At 44.9% G+C, this 19131-nt stretch overlaps 1 protein-coding gene across 3 annotated transcripts in view; it reads left to right on the forward strand.

The window, feature by feature from the left end:
* GRB10 (growth factor receptor bound protein 10) overlaps window positions 1-19131 on the forward strand; it is a 221562-nt gene that overhangs the window by 180955 nt on the left and 21476 nt on the right. For all 3 annotated transcript variants that reach the window (XM_037837172.1, XM_037837173.1, XM_037837175.1), the window contains 6 exons: window positions 11-167; window positions 7574-7689; window positions 8730-8804; window positions 10486-10623; window positions 12614-12724; window positions 14570-14668. In XM_037837172.1, the coding sequence (XP_037693100.1) occupies window positions 11-167; window positions 7574-7689; window positions 8730-8804; window positions 10486-10623; window positions 12614-12724; window positions 14570-14668 (696 nt within the window). The remainder of the gene's footprint in view (window positions 1-10; window positions 168-7573; window positions 7690-8729; window positions 8805-10485; window positions 10624-12613; window positions 12725-14569; window positions 14669-19131) is intronic.

The raw sequence follows: 19131 nt of genomic DNA on the forward strand, positions 1-19131 counted from the left end.
TACGTTGCAGGATGTTAAAGTCTTTAGTGAAGACGGGACGAGCAAAGTGGTGGAGATTTTAGCAGACATGACAGCCAGGGACCTGTGCCAGCTGCTGGTTTACAAAAGTCACTGCGTGGACGACAACAGCTGGACGCTGGTGGAGCAGCACCCACACCTGGGACTGGGTAGGGAGCAGCCCTGGGGGGCAGGGCTCCCCTGGGACCAGCCTCGGGGTGCTCCGCACGCAACCAGACTGCCTCTGCCAGCTATGTCACTCCCCTGCCAAATTAACACGCCCTCCGTGTGTTGCCCTCAACTGTCCTGCCCCTTCTTGTTTGTTTTCTCCTAAAATTTCCCTTTCCCTTCCTTCCCTCCCAGCCCTTTCCCCTCAGGTCAGTTGACAAAGTTTGCTCTTAGATGGTTGAAGCAATGATTTCCAAAGAACATAGACAGACAAAGAAGGTTCTCCCTGGGATTTAACTCTTCTCCCCAGCTGGAAAACCTGGCAGAGAGAGGAGGATGAGGGTTGCAGCCCATCTTTGGTCCGGGGGAGGGAGGCGGCCTCACTGGCTCGGTGGTGTGGCCAGTTGTTGGACCAGCAGTGGCCCCTCCTCTTCAGAGAACAGGTCACCCTCCTGACTGAAATAAGGGTGCCACGGTGACAGTCTGCGAGAAGGCACACAGAAGGCCACTGGGAATCACAGCACTTTATAAGTAAAATTCATCCCAGTTTGGGTCTCACACAGTACCACACTGAGCTGGTTAGTAAGTGAGGCTTTGACAGGATATGTGTGTGTGTATGTGCATGTGGGTGGGTGTGTATTGTGCATAGAGAAAGAGAATTTACTTTGTGTCATGGAATATTTGAAAATAGGTACTATTAACAGAATTTATTGAGATTTTTGGCTCAGGAGGCTTATTTCAGGTAAAAAGCTTTTCAGACCCCTTCATTGGTAAATAGTTAACTCTAATTTGTTTAAATCCTTTTTGGATAAAGTACAAAGCTTACGAGTCATAGGCAAGTACTTAGAAGTAGAATTTTCTCTTAAATCAATAACTCTAACCCCTCCAGTATCTTGAAGAAGGGAAAAGCTACACTGATTCCAAACTTGCCACAGTTCCAGGTTTTTTTCGTGAACCTTTTTGAAAGATTAAGAAATTGAAATTAAGCCTCTAGGTCTGGAATATTCATTTAACTAAGTAACATTCTTTCAACAGCTATTGTACAATTTAAGCCTAAATAATGCAATATAAATTTGAGTTGACATCAGTTTAAGTCACTGTTTTCTAGCTCCCTCTGTACTTTCAGGTGGAAAATATGCTTTTTAAAGTAAGCCACTGAGGACTTTTTCTGGTTTCTTTCCCATCTGTCCTGATCACCCATATATCTGTGTGTCAACAGAAGCTTTCTCCTTTGTCAGGAACAGCCTTTTCCTGCCAGTTTCGTTCAGTGAAGCCACAATTCAGGGATCCTGACATCACAATTGCTTCCATGGAGATTTATTGTCCAGTCATGCTCCAGTTTGGGACATCCCTGAATGGCTCCTGCAGAGGTCTGATAAGGCTATCAAAAGCATCTGTTTACACACAAACAACGGAAATTAGACAATGGTGGGAAACCTGCAGTGTGTATGAATACAGAATTAACTTTAAAAAGATTCTGCTTAGTTGGAACCAAATATAATGAATATTGTTGAAAGCCCATATGAAAGTCTGAGAACTTTTTTAATAGGAACCATGAAAGGAACTTCTGCAGACATTATAATATATTAATTTAATTGCACATGCTGAATTAAAAAGTTAAAGGGCACAGATGTGCCTAAAATTTTAACATACAAGGAGTTTTCCAGAAATTTTAATTCAGGTGTTGCTTGTGATAGTGTTTGATTTCTAGGATATCATGTAGTAGATTAATTAATTATATGCTAAAACTTTGGAAATCATCAACTGAACAAAGAATAATTTATTGTCAGTTGAAAAAAATATATATGCACACTCAGTGTTCTTAGGGATGTGATATTTATATGATCTATGCTTTGTTCTTTCATTCACTGATGGATTTAAAACATTCTAAGGGGCTAATACTTAATTTTCAAATCAAACAAAAGGAAAAAAGATGACGGGAGTAAGTGAAAATGATTAGAAAAGAAGAAAAGCATTTGAATCAAATTTTGGGTCTTAAATTTGACAGTGAAATTAATGACCCTTGTGCAACCAGGATTTACATTCCCTTAGCACGTTCTGCATTTAGTTTCCTTTCTCTCCACCAGTTCCTTTCTCGTTAGCAACAGGTGAACACATTTTCCCACTGGCTGCTTTTTGTGGAGGCTTTTGTGAGTTTTTAGAACCACCATCCTGTAAGATCAATACCTCAGGGAAATCCTCAACTGCCTTTAAAGGACTTCTTATCTTCCCATACATGTAACTTCTTCACCCGTTCTTTTGTTTGTCATCCAAGCCTATCAGTTAAATTTTTTTTTTAATCAGTTAAGTTGCTATCTGGGTGAAAATGGGAATTCCTTCCATTGTTTCCCAGCATGTGATTGCCAGGAGCTCGCTAGTGGGAAAAATGAAGTTATGGGCCCCTGTCCCAAAGCCATCTCTGCGGCCAGTGCCCTGGAGTCTCCTTCACAGAAGCACTTTGGGTATATCAGCATCAAATCACTTGTGAATGGGACACAAGAGTGAGTGGCCTCATGCTGAGTTCTTTGGAATGAAGATGCTCCAGGAGGGCGCCAGCGAGTCTGTGGGTCTTCCAGCACAGTCACTCCTCATTTATCCTCAGACAGGGTCACCCCACCCCCACATCCCCAGTCATTTCTACTTGGGTTTGGAATATATTACCTTTTACTCCTTTAAGAGTGTAACTTTCTTAATTTCATTTGGGGTGTTGTGATACATACATTTACATATAGAAAGAGGCTGATAGTCACCCCAACTCCAGTTGTTGAGGACCTAAGACATTGAATTCTGAGGGCATCTTTAGTCTATATGTAGCTTCAGAAATTCAGGATTTCAAAGCACCATTACCGTACTGATCTTTGCAGCTAAAATATTAGGACGTTAAAATACTATATTTAAAAAAAAAATTAAACCTTTTCCATACCCAGAAATGAGTGACGATTTAGAAAAAGTGGGGGTCCTTCCCAAGATACCAGTTCCTTGCTGTCTTCCCTTTCACTTAGGAGACCAGGCATAGGCGTGGGTGTCTCCAGCCTCTACTACCCCCAACCCGATATGATAGAGCCCAGCTGGCAGGGTGGGGGGAAACGGGGGCACTGACCACCCTGCTGTCATTCAACATGGTGGCCTCTGGCTGGTGGGAATCTTTTCCTGCCATCTTTGAGCTGCAGTTGGGGGTAAGCAGAGGAGGAGAAGGACCCCGTGTTTCCAGCGCCAGATCAAATGGCCCCTCCTAATCCCTAGTGTCAACTCCTGAGATGACTTACCACTTGAGGTGCTTCAGAAAGTTGGTGGAAACCCTGTCTCTTGGTAGCCAAAGCCCTTAGTGACTGATGCTTTTAAGTGAGCGTGTTACATGTGTGGGGAATTCCAGGCCCCCCACCCCCACCCTATTTTGTGTGTTTGTCCCTTTAAATGATCTCTTAAGATGAAAACACTTTGCACAAATCCCACCTGTTAGGATGTTTTGGCATCAGTTTTTCAGAGTAGTGCTCTCAGGCATGGAAGCACCATCCCTGACCAAGTCCCAACGTCAGTGGAAGATGATGAGCTCACCAGTAGGTGCCAGAGTGGGGGAAGGTTCATTTGGAAGGCCTTCCCATCCCACCTGCCCTGAGCTTGTGAGCTACAAAGCACTCAAAAGTTCATCGCAGCCAAGACAGCTTCACACATCCAGTCCGTAGTGATATTAAACAGCCTGCCAATTTACCAAGCAAACAAATGGACTTTTAAAGGCATTTTGAGATCTAGGAGCATACGCCTGCAAAACAGTATCATGTCCGTCCCTGTCCCCGCCCCCCGCCCCCTTGAACTTTAAAATGCGGTTGTAGGTCAGCTCCACCCCTGGAAGTTGGAGGGAACCTGGGGCCGGGCTGTCACACCCAGCCTCAGACTGACCACGGTCATCAGCCAAAGAGACTAAAAGTCGGGTGATCCAAGGGGACGCAGGAGTTTAGATGGAACGGTTCAGAGAAGGGAGTTGCAGCCAGATCCCTGACTTCGAAGGGTAGATAAATTCGTTGTAGGGTGAATTAGGGTGAACCACCCCAGGAAAAAAGCAAGAAATCTTTCTGGGGCTCTTCACAGTCTTGTGCTTGTTCCCGTCAAGTGAGAAACACTATGGCCATAAGTTCCGGGAGTGCTGCCACTGCCACTAGTCTGGATGCTGGCGTCTGAACCTACAGAAAGATGTCAATGGAGAAACCCCTTTTGGTGCTCCTTTTGGTGCCTCCAATGCGCCTTCTCCCAAGCCTCTTTTCTGTCTCCATTTGCCTGTCCGTTAAATCTGAAAGGCACTAAAATGATGTCCTTTCCCCACTGAAACATATAAATAGAAAGAAGGCAGCTTACAGGGCTTATCCAAATGTCAGGGTTATTTTCTGTGGGCATGTTATCTCACTGATGCCTTGGTTCAAAGTCTGTGACAGTCTGAGAAAGTCCCGAGTGGCTGTGAAAATGCACGTTGACAGTTAGCTCTGTTCTCTTCGATGGGGCGGCTGTGCTGAGTGATGACGGATTGAGGGTGGCCAGAAGCCTGCCTGTACCCAGCCAGTGTTCACCGGCCAGGTGTCCTGATGAAACGAAGGGGTTCCCAGGGACTCTGGGTACAGACACTGTCTGGCACCTGTCCTCAGCCCTGCCCTGGGCCTTCCACCACCTGCTGGGCCCTGCAAAGGAGGCACATGTTAGCTGCACACGTTTGGCTCACAATTTTTTTTTTTTAGTTCTCAGATTTTTAAGTATTTTTTCATATGAAGTAGGGTAGTGACATAGATGCCAGGCTTAGTTTTAGAAGTTTGAAAAAGATAGATACCTTTTCCTGGCGTTTTTCTCTATTCCATTGATATAAAAAGTACTTTTGGAATACACTGATGAAGAGTTACAGTCCACTTTTTTTTAAAGGCAATTCTAATAATATCAAGTTGATAGACGGCAGTTGGAGTGTTCAGTATCTTCTGCGATCTTTTGAAAATGTGCATCTTTAGCGTCAGAGAGAAAATCAGAACCGGGGAAAAGCATGGAATCAGGGTGGGGCAGTCCACATGTATAATACCTTGGAAACTGGTGGGTACCCAGAGAGATTCAAGGACATGCCTGAGGCCACGCAGCACATGGACCTTAAAGGGGACCGGAACTCAGTCTTTCTGACCTCAGGTCTGGGGATCTGTCCACCGCAGCTCTGTTTCCTAGCTTGCTGTGAATGAGGAGTAGGGAATTGTGTGCAGGCGTCTCTTGCTTTTATTGAGACTCCGCCTCTGACCCTAAGCAAGGAAACGCACCTCCTTTCAGAGTACAGAGGCCCGTTTTGCAGTGATATCCGGATTACCAGAGGCCCCTACTTCCCCTTTGCCAGGACATCCCAAGCTTCCCTGTGCACCCTGGTGCCTGGCCGAGCACACTTCACATTGAGTGTGCTTGTGTTTGCCTGATGTGCTCAGCTTTCCCATAATATTTCTAAGGAAGGGGCAGGCAGAAGTTGTCCAGAAGAAGAGTCTGCACGTGCTTCAGTGCTGTGCTGCCTCTTGGGTCTGCTTGTTTCACAGTGGTCCAAAATTTTGGGTTCTCTTTGAGATTCTTTGGAAACAAGCCTTTTGTTTTGCAATTAGACGCCTTGTCCTCCCTTAAGTAGCTGCCTGCTACGCTCCTACTTTGTTTCTTTTTATCTTGTTTTTTAAAAAAAGTTAATCCTAGAAACCATCAGGGTTTTTTTGTTTGTTTGTTTTTTGTCCTATAACTAGAGAAAGAAATATTTTCTCTGAATAAAAATCTCAAAGGAAGTCATTGGTTTGTTGCCTCCCCCCACCCCCAAAAAATTCATTTTAAGCAGATGACTTTGAGCTCAACCTCTTTTTTTTTTTTTTTTTTTTAAGTCAACGACAATTTTAACAGTATGCTTAAGTTGTAAATGGTTTCTCTCTTTTTCTGTCATGGGGAAAAGTAAGAACAGTGTTTTGGTTCACATGTTGCCAGCAAAAGTCTCTTCCCAGCCAGGGACAAATGGGAAGTGTTCCAAATTTGTTGGTGGAGACTTCCCTGATACTGCATGCTTCCTGGCAGCCATGGGGAAAAAATTCCTTTGCTTGGCAAGACTGGGCTTTAAATCTGTCTTTACCGAGGATCCTTTCCTTGTTATTTTCAAAACCACGGGGTGGTGGACAAATCAGCTCCAGAATTTGGCCTAAGATTAGCACCCCTGTGGCAATTAGCCTTTGTAGGATGCAGTTCTTTTTTCACATTCTGGGATCACTTTGGAATCAGAAATGCTTTAGATCTAAACTTTATCTCTTCCTTCAAGGATGAGCCTTTTCTAGAAATTCGTTTCTGGCTGAATGTATGAAGCGGGCTGGTTATCAGAACAGAATTACCCCCATCACGTCGATTCACTGACATTTTGTTCTCTGTCATTTTGGCATCGGTTCACATGGCAAATGTGCCATGGATTTGCTTGTAGTGCGTGGAAAGTTTTGTTTATTCCATTGTTTAGTATGGTCGGTTACTGGTTCCCCCACCCCCACCCCCATCCTCCAACTTGAACGTTTTTTGAGGACACGTTCAAGAGGGTGCATGAACGCCCTCCTGGCAGGAGAGCAGCTGTGTCCCTGGGCAGGATCGGTTTGGGAGTGCACCGAGTTCTTTGAGCTGCCCCAGGGAACGGAAGTGCTGGAACCATGAGGGAGATGAGCTCCCAGGGTGCTGCTGCAGCTGACGAGGTTGCGCTGCAGTGTGTGTGTGTGTCTGTGTATTGTGTGTGTATACATGCGCAAGTGCTGTGTACAGCGTGTGCATCCTTTCTCGCCTAGATACAGTTCAGTAGATGAGAACTCCTGTATTACATGGCTAGTGCAGGTTTCAGAGTTAAAGATGGGTGTGCGTGACCTTAGAGCCTGATCTGAACATCAGGTGTACCCCCTCCCGCGTTATGTTCCCCACACAGTCACAGTTTTAGGCAACCAAGTTTCACAGAGACAAGAACATTTATTGCTTTCTGCCCCTACTGCCCCTCCTCTCACCGCTTTCCACCCTCCTGTGTGGTCTCCATCACTTGGTGCACTCTCCCACTTTTCTGTGTCTGTGTATTTTCCCAGTTTTTCTAGTCTGTGTTCTTTCCAGGAGTTGAAATTCCTTAATTTGAGGGTAATGTCATTTTTAAAGTTTTTACTGATGACAAATTCAAAAGAAGTATGTAAAAGTAAAGAGGGACCTGGATTTCTCCTTCTGCATATTTTAAGACCTTTTATGCATTTGTTAGTGCATGAAAGAGGGATGTAAATTTAGTTTGTTTCCTGATCCCCTTTTGGTGCACAATGTTTAAAGAACAGAAAGTCAGCTGGGTTTTGCAATTAAATGTAAAGCTGCCTTGATGTCCCTGCCTCTTCCTTCTTTCACGCACAATGCTTTCTCCCTGCAGAAAGGTGCCTGGAGGACCATGAACTGGTGGTCCAGGTGGAAAATACCATGGCAAATGAAAGTAAATTTTTATTCAGGAAGAATTATGCAAAATACGAGTTTTTTAAAAACCCTATGGTAAGTCTTAACCTCTTTGGGTTTGGGGTTCATGAGTCCTGAAATCTTGCAGTTCATACTTGGGTTTAACAGGATCAGGTTCCAGAATGACTGACTTAAGATTTATGGAGTAGCATGTGCTTTTGAGAATCCAACTAGTTGCTATTTAGCCAAGCAATTCTTGCTCATAGCTCAGTGTCTGAGGCTTAACTAAATGCCTCCGTGACCTGCCAAAGGTACCTGCCACCTTCTCCACATAGTAAGAGTGGGAAAGGGGTTTGGTCTCTGAGGTGGTGAATAGAGGACAGGCCTGGGTTTTTTCAGTTATTTTGAAAGTTCTTAGTTAAATTGCAACAAATTGTTCTACTACTTAGCATGAGAAAGACTCCTATTCTCTGCAAAGAGCAAATGCTATTTGGGGATTATTTGTGGAAGAATGAGTAGAGAAATAACACCCAGTTGTGTTGAGCTGATCTCCTTGATTTTTTTTTTTCATTTTCTGTTTTTTTGGAGGGAAGGGGTTCTGTGAAATACCAGAATAGCAAGGGTCACTCCTGTCCTAGCATGATCCCTTATCCTGAATTGCAAGTCTGAGTTGCAGAGGCTTGGGGAAGGCACTGGCTCTGTTATTTACCTGCCTTTTTACTCCAGAGTAACAACTTCGATAGCCATTTTTGAGTGATGTACCAGAAAGGGCTTTTTCACATTGCATGTTCACTTTTCAATTCTGGGAATTCCTTCCTTCATACTGTGCGTTCACGGCACCGAATCATAACGTTTGGCATTATTCTTTGCTGTGGGGCTAGCCACGGGACTTGAATTTGGTATTAATTATCCACATTCCAAACTTGAACTTGTCATTTAAGAAAACTGAATCTCACCTTTGAAATAGGTGTTCCCACTGTGAGAGAAGGGAATTAAAAAGTGTGCCATTTCAATTGGAAAGTATACAGTAGTGCCTGTAGGGATGTTTTTTTAACGGACGTATATCTAAGCACGCCCCTCCCCCCACTTTGCCGCTAACCTTTGATATATTTGTGTTTTTTTTTCCATTTCCTTAGAACTTCTTCCCAGAGCAGATGGTTACTTGGTGTCAGCAGTCAAATGGCAGTATTCCCCAAACACAGCTTTTGCAGGTATGGGTAAAAACAGACTTCCACTGAAAGTAGAGTTTGCTGCTAAAAGTCGTCTTCGTGGATGGATCTATAGTGGCATTGTGAAAATTCAGAGAGGCTGAACCTTAACCATGCATACAGCCTTGGCACCTAATGTGGTTTAGAGGAACCAGAAATAAATGTTTATTTGGGAAATCTATGTGTAGTCAGGACTTTTCAGACTGAAACAAGCAGTTACAAACAAGATAACCTTACTCTGACTTACGAGTCGTCCCAGGAACATGGGATGGAGAGGCTGCGGGACGTGTGGGCCCTGCTGGGGGTGGCTCCCAGCTCATCCCTGAGCACGGGTCTCAGGACACACCATGCCTGGCAGTTTCGAATCTCTGCACAAATACTGAGGCTGCCTTATAGTAAAAAATCATTTGGTTGCCATAAAGTCCTTTTAAAAGTAACACTGTACAATAAAAAAATAGGGAAAGCTGTTTTATCATCTTTCTGCTTCCTAAAGTCTGTTCCACGCTAACCTGGCCCTGTCCCCATGTCTCCTTTCAGTGAAGGAAACCTAGAGGCTTCTCTTTGCTTACTGCCAGTTCATGGTGAAAGGGGTCAGGGAAATCGGTGCTGAGATTCTAGAAATGGGTCTGTTTATGACATGTTAAATGAAAGAATTCATAGTTCCCCAAGGCAACCAACCATATCCAACTTAAGAAAATTTAGTTCCTGTAAAATTTTGTCCCCGAGCCCTTCTTTTTCTGCTTCGTTGACCTCCACATTTATTTCTACCATCTAAAAGATGAGAGTTTCAGAGCTCTTCTCTCCAGAAGCCGTCCCCACCCATCCACACTCCATGGCATTAGACCATTGTAGCAAGAGATGCTCACACTCTCGGTTCTCATCGCCAAGGAGTGCCTGCAGTGGACTGGTTGATTTCCTTTCTAATTGCATTGACTTTAAGGTAGATTTGTGCACTTGAGCTAGGGCTGTAGAAAGCCTGGGCCCCGTGCATCAAGGCTCCATCAGGCCTGCCCATCCCACCTCCTGGGAAATGAGCTGCATCCTCCTCTGTCCGGTACAGAGGACCAGCCTCTGTCACCTCCATTGGGGACGTTAATGACATGTTTTTGTTTTGGAAGCCAGCCCCCTCCTAGTGATTTAGAGGCTGCCTCTGGGAGGTGTTAAGCTGGGCTGGTGGGCTCTCCCCAAGGTGTTCCTGGGGAGATCTTAGGCAGACAGCAGACAGACAGATGCCAGGCTGGCTTTGACCCACTTTCCACTGGAGGGATACCTGCTAGACATTGGCTCTCAGTGCAGTGTCCTAATGAGACTTGCTCTCTGATCTGTCTTGCATCAGACTGGCTATTTATGGAAGACTGGAGTAGGGAGGGGGACTTAGGGGCCGAATCCTATAACATACCAGCCTATGAAGAAATCAGTCATTTTGTGTTTTTCATCAGTGTTAGAAGGTCCATTTGCTTGTGTGTGTTTACTTACCCTGTACAGCACAAATTTAGATGGAATTTTAAGACTTTTGAAAGGAAAAATACCATTTGTAAATTCAGTTAGACCAAAATAAAGTATATTCATAACTTGGTAAATGTCACAATCTCACTATGTTAATAGCATAGCTACTTTAGCTACTTTATGTTAATAGTTACTTTATGTTAAATTTCTCTGACTTTTTAAATTTGCTCTTCAACAGAATTTTTTAAACTCCAGTAGTTGTCCCGAAATCCAAGGGTTTTTGCATGTGAAAGAGCTGGGAAGGAAATCATGGAAAAAGCTATACCTGTGTTTGAGAAGATCGGGACTTTATTGCTCCACAAAAGGAACTTCAAAGGTGATTTAAAAAAAAATTAAATTAAAATAAAACTCACCACCACCAGCATTGAATTCTGTACAAGTAACTCCAGGCTGAGAACTTCAGTGAACTTGGGCTTCATTGACTCCAAGTCATGATAATTTATTAAGCTAATTGTGTAATAACTAATCTCGGAGTTACTGGTCTTCAGCAGGAATCAGTGATAACCCAGACCTTGGACCACCCCCCATAACCCCCACACCCACTCTCCAGAGCCTCTCCTGGCTGCTTCAATCACTTCTGAGGCCTTGACTTTGTTTTCTTAATTAGAAAGTTGGGATGGAAGCCAGCCCTGAGGATGTATAATAAATTATTGCTGCCCTAATGCTAAACTAATATACATTGTAATAGATATGTTAAGTGTCGGAAATAAAGTGGTACCTGTAAGGGAATAAACGCTCTCTCGGTTCTGGAGGAGAAAAGAATTTATTTACAATCTTGCAAGATAGGGCGTCCAGCCAAACACATGGAAGGCTGGCGCGCCAGAGGAAGAGAATGGCGATGTTTAAATCTCCTACTCCTAATTCGCAAGTCCCTCCCCTGTTTCCCCATTGACGGGGTACTACAGAGGTTACAGCCTATCCGAGAACACTAACTAATTCATCTTTTGAGATTTTAATTTGTACAGCCAATCCCAGAGAGCCAACTAGCTCATTATTGAGATTTTGAACTGATTAGCCAATCCCCCCCCAAATTTTTATTTTTTTGCTGTGAGTTCCCGCCTCTGATACTACCTCATGTCTCTTTACATCAGGCAGATTCTCTCTTCTCTTTGTCAGGGGCTTGTTTAAACTGGTTTTGCCTCCATTTCCCTTATTCCATGCTGTCTCTATGTGAAAACGAAACTTATTCCTTTCTTACATTAAGGAATAAACTGCAGTTTTACTTGTATCCCCAGTGGGAGAGATGGAAGACAGCTGGAGGCCTCAAAGAGTGTTGGCCATGGTTGGACCTTCTTTGCCAGGGGTCTCCTATTCTTTGCCAGGGGTCTCCTGTGGTTTTCTCTGTGCACTCTTGCATACTCTTTACTTAGGAGTTATACGTGGGAGCCCTTCTCCCAAGGGTTGGGCCTTCTGAGACTTGTGGTCTTTCTCGCTCTTGCTAGAAGCGAGGGGGGAGGAGGAGGTGGGACTCCAGGAGAGAGTACCAAGCCTCATGCTGATCTAGCAGCCTCTGAAAAGTCAGCCACACACAGGGGTGTGAGCCAAGAGAAGAGAAATAGGTGACGAGCCCCTACCCCCTGCAGATCTAGCATCTTCAGATGCAAAAGCAGGAAGGGGTGCTGGCTCTAGGTTCCTCCCCAGCATCCCAGCTCTGATAGTGGTTTTTATTGCCATCATCGTGTCCATGCTGCACTCGGGGCAGTTTCTCCCTTAGCGCAGGAAACAGAAATGAATTGGAGAGTTAAGGAGGAGAAAGATGTGCTGAGCTGTCAGCAGGAAAACAAAGGTGAAATTACAGGCCGAGTTTGTTGGTGCACTTTTTTTTTTTTTTTTTTTTATTAAATTCAGTTTGATTGAAATACATTCACACACCATACAATCATCCATGATATACAATCCACTGTCCACAGTATGATAACATAGTTATGCGTTCATCATGTTGGTGCACTCTTAACTTTGACTGTTGCAATACATGTTTCTCCTGGTTTTTACTTTGAATATTTAGCTATGGGGTTTTGATTCAGCAGGACTATCAAATGCGTTCTAACAAAACTGAAAATTGGGGGGGGGGGTTGTTTTTGTTTTTTTTTTTTAGTGGGGCCTTGGTGAATTCGTTGGTGAATAAGTTGGATAAGTTAGTACTTATTTTATACAGTGGTTATAACCTCTGGAATGCTGGAGGACGAAGTACATTTAAATATGCACATACCACCCTCTATTGGAGAAGACGTGAAAAACATTTGCTCTTTGCAGTGCTTAAATACGCCTTGTTCTTTCCTTACTGAAACTTGACCCCTTCTTCACAGGAGCCCAGACACTTGCAGTTGCTGGCGGACCTGGAGGACAGCAACGTCTTCTCCCTGATTGCCGGCAGGAAGCAGTGCAGTGCCCCCACGGACTACGGCTTCTGTATAAAGGTACTTCACCGGGACTTACGTCTGGAGACTGACACTTAATTTTAGCGTCTGATTGTAGGCTTTGGAATTTAAACAGTCCCTTTCTCTCCTGGCCAGCATTTGGTTGTGGTTTTGAGCAAAAATACAATTTCACACTGGAGTTGATTTGTGTAAAAATATTTATTGGGTGTTTACAATATGTCAGTCTTTGAGTAGCTCACAAGTACAGCTAACAGAAGTGTGTGATGGATAAAGCAGGTCAGTGTGCTCGGTGGCTTGGTGCTGGGGTGACAGCAGGCCTCCTGGGCTGGGCTGTGGCGGTAGCAAAGGAGGAGGTGGAGGCAGGTGAAGGTACAAAGGGGAGCCTGTCACGTGGGTGGCGTCTAGGGTACTGAGTGGGCTAACACCCTCTCTGTGGGCTTCTCGTCACTGGGACGGTTGGGAAGAAGTGGCCCCAGCACTCTTCACCCTCTTGGGATGCGCACACACTACGTGCAGGCTGCTTTTCTTCCCTGGAGAAGGGGTGCTAATGCTGATCATCGTAACAGTAGGTAATACTTATGGAGACTTTCTGTGTCTGAGATGCTCTGCTGAAGGTTTTCCATCTTTTCTGTTATTTAATCTTCAGGAGCATCCATATGGGAGACAAACTCAGTCATGGCCAGTGCCCCAGTCAGTAGCCAGGGAGCAGCTGTGCTTGGGTTTCAAGCCCAGATGGACTCACTTCAGAGCCAGCTCTTTTTAACCCTGACCCTGAGGAGATAGCAGGGAACTGCTCCATGAGCTGCAATAGGGAGAAAATGCCATCCTCTAATCGAAACTGTTCACTGACGGTGCTTTGGTTTGCAAGTAATAGAAACTCACTTGAAACCAGCTGAAGGCCAAGGTGCACCTGGAAGCTGAGGCTGGGACTGCAGCTCAGGGGGAAAAGACATGGTAGTGAGGAGACCCCAGGCCCCCAGGCAGCCTGCACCTCCCCTTTCCCACCCACCTGCATGCTTGCGGTGCTCCTTTCTCACTGCAGACTGGCCGTCGCTGCTTCTCCCTCAGCATCAGCTCCTTGCAGGATGCCACCAGCATCTCTGACTCCCCACTGCAAATCCTGGGTGTGTGGGGGTGAAGGAGTCCCGTGGAGATTCAGATGCATTTATCCCAGCAGCAGTCCTTGCCATCACTGGATACACCAGGATGCGCCTGTTTCTGCATGGCTGCAGCTAGCATGGGGGTCGCTGCACCCTGCCTCAGATTGTCTGCCCTCCTCAGTTCCCCTTCTCAAGGGCGACATCAGTTTCATGCCTTCCGTTTGGGGTTTGTCCTTGGGCCCACTCAGACACCCCACAACCCCTCTGAACCCCTCAGGGGCTTCTCCCTGCACTGCCTGACCCCTGCAGGGGTCCTCGCTTCTGCCTCCCTCCTCAGGCCCCCTGGGAGGTGACTTTGAAGATCCTTTTTTCTGTGGCTCACGAGGCAGGTTCTCTTCCAGTGGACTCCAACTTTCTGTTGTTCAGGTTAGATACCTTCTCCTCTTTGTTACACATTGTCTCTTGAGAACATTTTCCTGTTTGTCTCCTCCACAAGGACCTGAGCTCCCCAGGTGGACTAGGGCTTACCATCCATCTAGGTGAAAAGTCACTCCAAACCACCTGGTGTTAGCACACGCATCATGCTGGATGCACAATAGAGGCATGTCAAGGACATGAATGAGTGAACATTGAGCAAAAAGGTGTTTTTAAAAGTGCCTGTGCTCCCTCCTTGGAGACGGCCACCTGGTTATTTCTAGTTTGTGTAACCTTAAGTCCTGCGTTAACATATGGTGTCTTTCTAAGTCACTGTTAGGCTCATTGAATTTTCTTTTACTTCCTTTAGCCAAACAGAGTAAGGAACGAAACTAAAGAGCTGAGGTTCCTATGTGCAGAGGATGAGCAGAGCAGGATGTGCTGGATGACGGCATTCAGACTCCTCAAGGTACTTTGTGTCTCTGAATTTAGCAATTTTTTGCACACCGTCCAGGGGAGGAGGTGCCTGGTTGGGAGCTCCCTTCCGCATGGAACGCCCGTAACTTTCCCATTGTTCGCGCACAGCATTGTCTACCAAGTATAGTGATCCATCTTTCCAAATAAGAGCTCAGGAGCTTTTAGTCAAGGGCTTACTTAATGTTAAAAGGTGAGAGCAGGGTTTCCCAGCCTCGACATTACTGACATTTGGGCTGGGTAATTCTTTGTCGGGGGCTGGGGTGCGTCCTGTGCATTGTAGGGTCTTTAGCAGCAGCCGTAATCTCGACCCACTAGATGCCAGTAGCACCCCCCACCCCACCACCTCCCACACCAGTTGGGACGTTCGAAAATGTCTTCGGCAGCAGAGTGTCACCCCTGGTTGAGAACCACCGGTTAGAAGAACAGGGATAGAAACGCTGGGAGAAAGCAAATAGCTTGTCAGGAGGGTGAATTATTTCCATGACTGGCTTCCCGAAAAGCCAGGAGCATAAGGGAAACCTGAACCGTGTGGCTCACCACAGCTCCTCGAGGGAGACGGCATCTCCTGACAAAGCGTTATAAAAGAGATTATTGCATGGGACCTCCTAGGGGATGATGCCCTTGACAGCAATTTCATAGTAATTGCCAAAGTGATTTCATCCAGCTCTTTACTGTAATGACCTTGGTAAGAGCTGAGCACGTAGCAGTAAAGCACGTTTCGCTTTGGATTTCCCACACAATGTTCCTTGGCAACGTGTGATACAGCAGTTGTCTGGTATTACTTATTTATACAAAGTCCACATGAGTTTGCAAGTTAGCTGAGCAGGATAAACTTGACTAAAATCAAGGAGCTGGAAGAGAAGATCTTGACTGTTCAGCTGTGGCCACCAGCAGATAAAATGGTCAGGGAATCTTTTTATGAAAAACCCCCAACCCAGCCTTTCAGCTGGTCTAGAGACTCAAGGTGGAGTCAGTTAAAGAAGTGGGCGAGCAGGAGGAGGTTTAGCTCAGAACTTTTCCTTTGAAGGTGCCCGAGAACATGAGCTCCTTTATACTTCTCCCTCCTGCCACCTTATTTTGTTTGTTTGCTTTTTTCACCCACAGTCCCCATTCCCCCCAAAAAGGCACTGATAACTTTTAAAATTGTACTAATTCAAAATAGAAGAGGAAATATTAGTGTTAGTATAAGAGATATATCATAGACAGTTCTTTTATGAGCCAATTTTAAGTCTAAATGTCCATCAATAGGAGACTGATTAAGTTACAGTATATGCATCCATTCAGAGGAATATTCTGCAGCAGGAAAAAGAATGAAGTAGCTTTCCATGTTCTGTTACGGAAATATTTCCAGTATATATTATTAATTTTTTCAAAAATTAAAAGTGCAGAGAAGCATATATAAAGTATGCTACATTTATAGTGGGGGGGAGGAAACATTGAAATATATATTTATCTTTGCCAGTGTGCACGCCAAATGTCTGTAAGACTTCAGGAGAAAATAAAGCAGTTACTTATGGAGAGGGTAGATGCAATTGTGCACATGGGGGACCGAGGTGGGAGGGAAACTTCAAAATTTCATATATTTTTATTTGATTTTTTGAATCTTGCAAATGTATCATCTATTTTGGAAAAACTGAAAAAAGAACTGAAAAAGTAAAATGGTAGCACACTCTTTTAAAGAGAAAGCTATAATTCCTTTTGGTAATACGTAATAAGTCGAGGTAGCAGATTATTAACCAGTTGTTACCACGAATAAAAAGGAGCAGAATATCTCTCCTTTGACTCTTAACAAAACTACTCACAGAAAAGGAAGTGGGCAGAGCTTAACAATGATAATAGTAATCACTGTTCTACTAACATTAGTGTAATGTGATGTAATATGTTAACATTAACATAGTATTAACATTTTTTGAGCACTTGCTATGTATGGGCCAGTCATTCCTTGTCACTTTATACCTATTATATCATTTAATCCTCACAAGCTCTGTGACAGAGAAGTGGTTGTTATCCTCATTTTACAGATGGCAAACTGAGGCCCACAGAGGCAGTTGCCCAAGGTGTGGCTGCAGATTAGAACCCCAACCTGTGGCTCCAGAACCCCTTTCCTCACCTCCACTTTCTGGCCCTCCCCAAGAGCTGCTGAAAATTGCAAATCCACTTCTGAATGTGATCCTGCAGGTTGTGTTTTGCATCCCTGTACCTTGACCAATAACCCACAGATCGAGAAGACATTAAGGATAATTCTGAAGGTGACGTTCTTATAGGAGGATGAGGGTCTGGGCTGAACGAACGTGGCAGGGGCAGGTCTCAGAGGACCTTTGGGGCTCTACAGCCCAGTCTCGAGTGAAGTACGAGTTAAGGCACAACTTTCTATCCTCAAGAGTTATAGTTGGAGCTCTCTGGCCTTCATTAAATAGGGTGATAGAAAAGCCAATGATGGCAAGAATTGTATAATGCCTTATAGCATTCCAACATGTCGTCTCCCTCCCACTTCCCTTCTCAAATGTTCTTGGCAAAAGAGAGGAAAAGGACAACTACAAGATTAGGTTTGAATGGCTCCCCCACCTTGTACCCACACACTGCCTTCAGAACGGGGTGTATTTTGTTCCATGGACTTGTGCCATGAAAAGCATTGGGGAAACCCAATAAAATGTCTTCTCTTCTCTTGGGCCTGATACTTGGACAGGGTGCTTCTTGGGTATGAGTGTTGACTCAAGTTCATCAACAGCCGCTGCCACCTCAACCCGGGCGTCAGGAATCTGACACCTCCATATGCTTGCTCCTTGCACCTGGCCGTGGGGTCTGGGCATCAGTTGGCCTGGCTCTGCTCCACACTCCTCTCGGGGGTCAGGCACTGCTTAGAGCTCACAGCATAATAGATGCTCAGAAAAATAAATGTGTTGGATGAAAATGGGAACCACCCAAACTTGCAGCTCTGGTTTTCCTGTTTCGAAACCACATCTCCCACTTGCTTGCTGTTTGGGACCCAGAGATGACTCAAGGCCGTGGCCCTGCCAGGGGGCTGTCATTGTCCCCTGAATGGGAGTTTGGACTAATTAATCTACGTAATTCCCTCAAAGATGGAGCCTCCACTGGGTGTCTCACCGGCACAGACCAAGTAAATGTTCGGTTTCCTGCTTTTCATGGATGATATGAAGGACTTGTCTGTAGCAGGTGGTGAGAGAGCTCTTGTAGCTTTAGCCCCTCAGTAACTCTTGTCCCCTAAAAGTGGCTCTGATGTCCTGTGTCCTGATCTGGATGAAGTAAAGGATGCCTTGTTTTAAGACAGACATCTAGGTGGAGATCCCAGATCCTGGAGCACAGAGAGTTGCCTTTCCACTGTACCAAACTCTGCCCAGGTACCACTTCTGGACAGTGGTTGATCATGGATTCCTGCTAGCAATATTGAATTGTCTATTTCTGTGGCATTGAAATCCCAGGGGTTTTTTGAAAGGAAAGACTTAGATTATTTTGAATAAACCTAATGCCTTTCTGTATCTTAATTACCCACACAGGTACATTTCCTTTGAGGAAAAAGAAAATCTTGTCGCTTGGGCCTACATAGAAAATACCTAGGGTGGCTAGACTCAGCTTTGCAGAATGATGCTCTTAGGGTATTGAGCCAGCAGATAAGATCTGCTTTTGTCCAGATAAGATCTGCTTTTGTCCCTCAGTCCTTCTTATTAAATTGTTTGTTTAAAAGGAGTATTGAAACTTGGTTACAATCACCTATTTTCACCTTCCCTCCCCCTCCATCTTCTAGAATTTTCTTAAACTGCTATAGACATTCTCCCCCGAGAGGGAGGTCTTGCTTTATCAACCCAAGATTTGATAATGAGTGGTTGCTTTGGTTTTTAACAATCTGACATCGAAAAGGCAATTAAAGTAGATGTTCAGCAAAGTGGCAGTCTAGTAGAAGCACAGCAAACCTCCTCCGCACAAATGCTGTTGAACTGCAGAAGAAAGTGTCTGAAACAGAGAAGGTTCTCAGCAACCCTGAGAAGCAGCAAGCTAGATGCAGGAAACAAAGTCATCTAAAAGCAGTGCAAAAGTAACAACATTGGCTGCTGTTGAGGCGCTTGCAGGAGGTGAAGCACTGGGCCGAGGGCTTCGTGTGTTTTATGACATCGAATCTTCCCAGGGAGGACTCAGCCCTGAGTACAGATGAGGTGAAAGAGGCTTACTGAGATACAGGACCTGCTGAAGATTTGGAATCCCAAGATGGGAAACGCTTAGGAATCACAAGCCAGATTGAGGGAGTGGCTAAAGCATGGGCTCAGCACTTCCCCCGCCTGATGGTGTCCCACCTGTTTGAATGCCAGCACTCAAGTTCACAGCCTCTTTGGATGCAGGATTTAGACCCATGGTTCCTGCAAGCCAGACCTCTTGACAAGTAAGAGTGGGGTGAAGTTTCTTCTAGTCCACGGCAAAAGGAAACAAAAGGACAGGGTAGAA

This window comes from Choloepus didactylus, chromosome 5 (genome assembly GCF_015220235.1).
Source record: "Choloepus didactylus isolate mChoDid1 chromosome 5, mChoDid1.pri, whole genome shotgun sequence".
Lineage (NCBI taxonomy): Eukaryota > Metazoa > Chordata > Mammalia > Pilosa > Megalonychidae > Choloepus > Choloepus didactylus.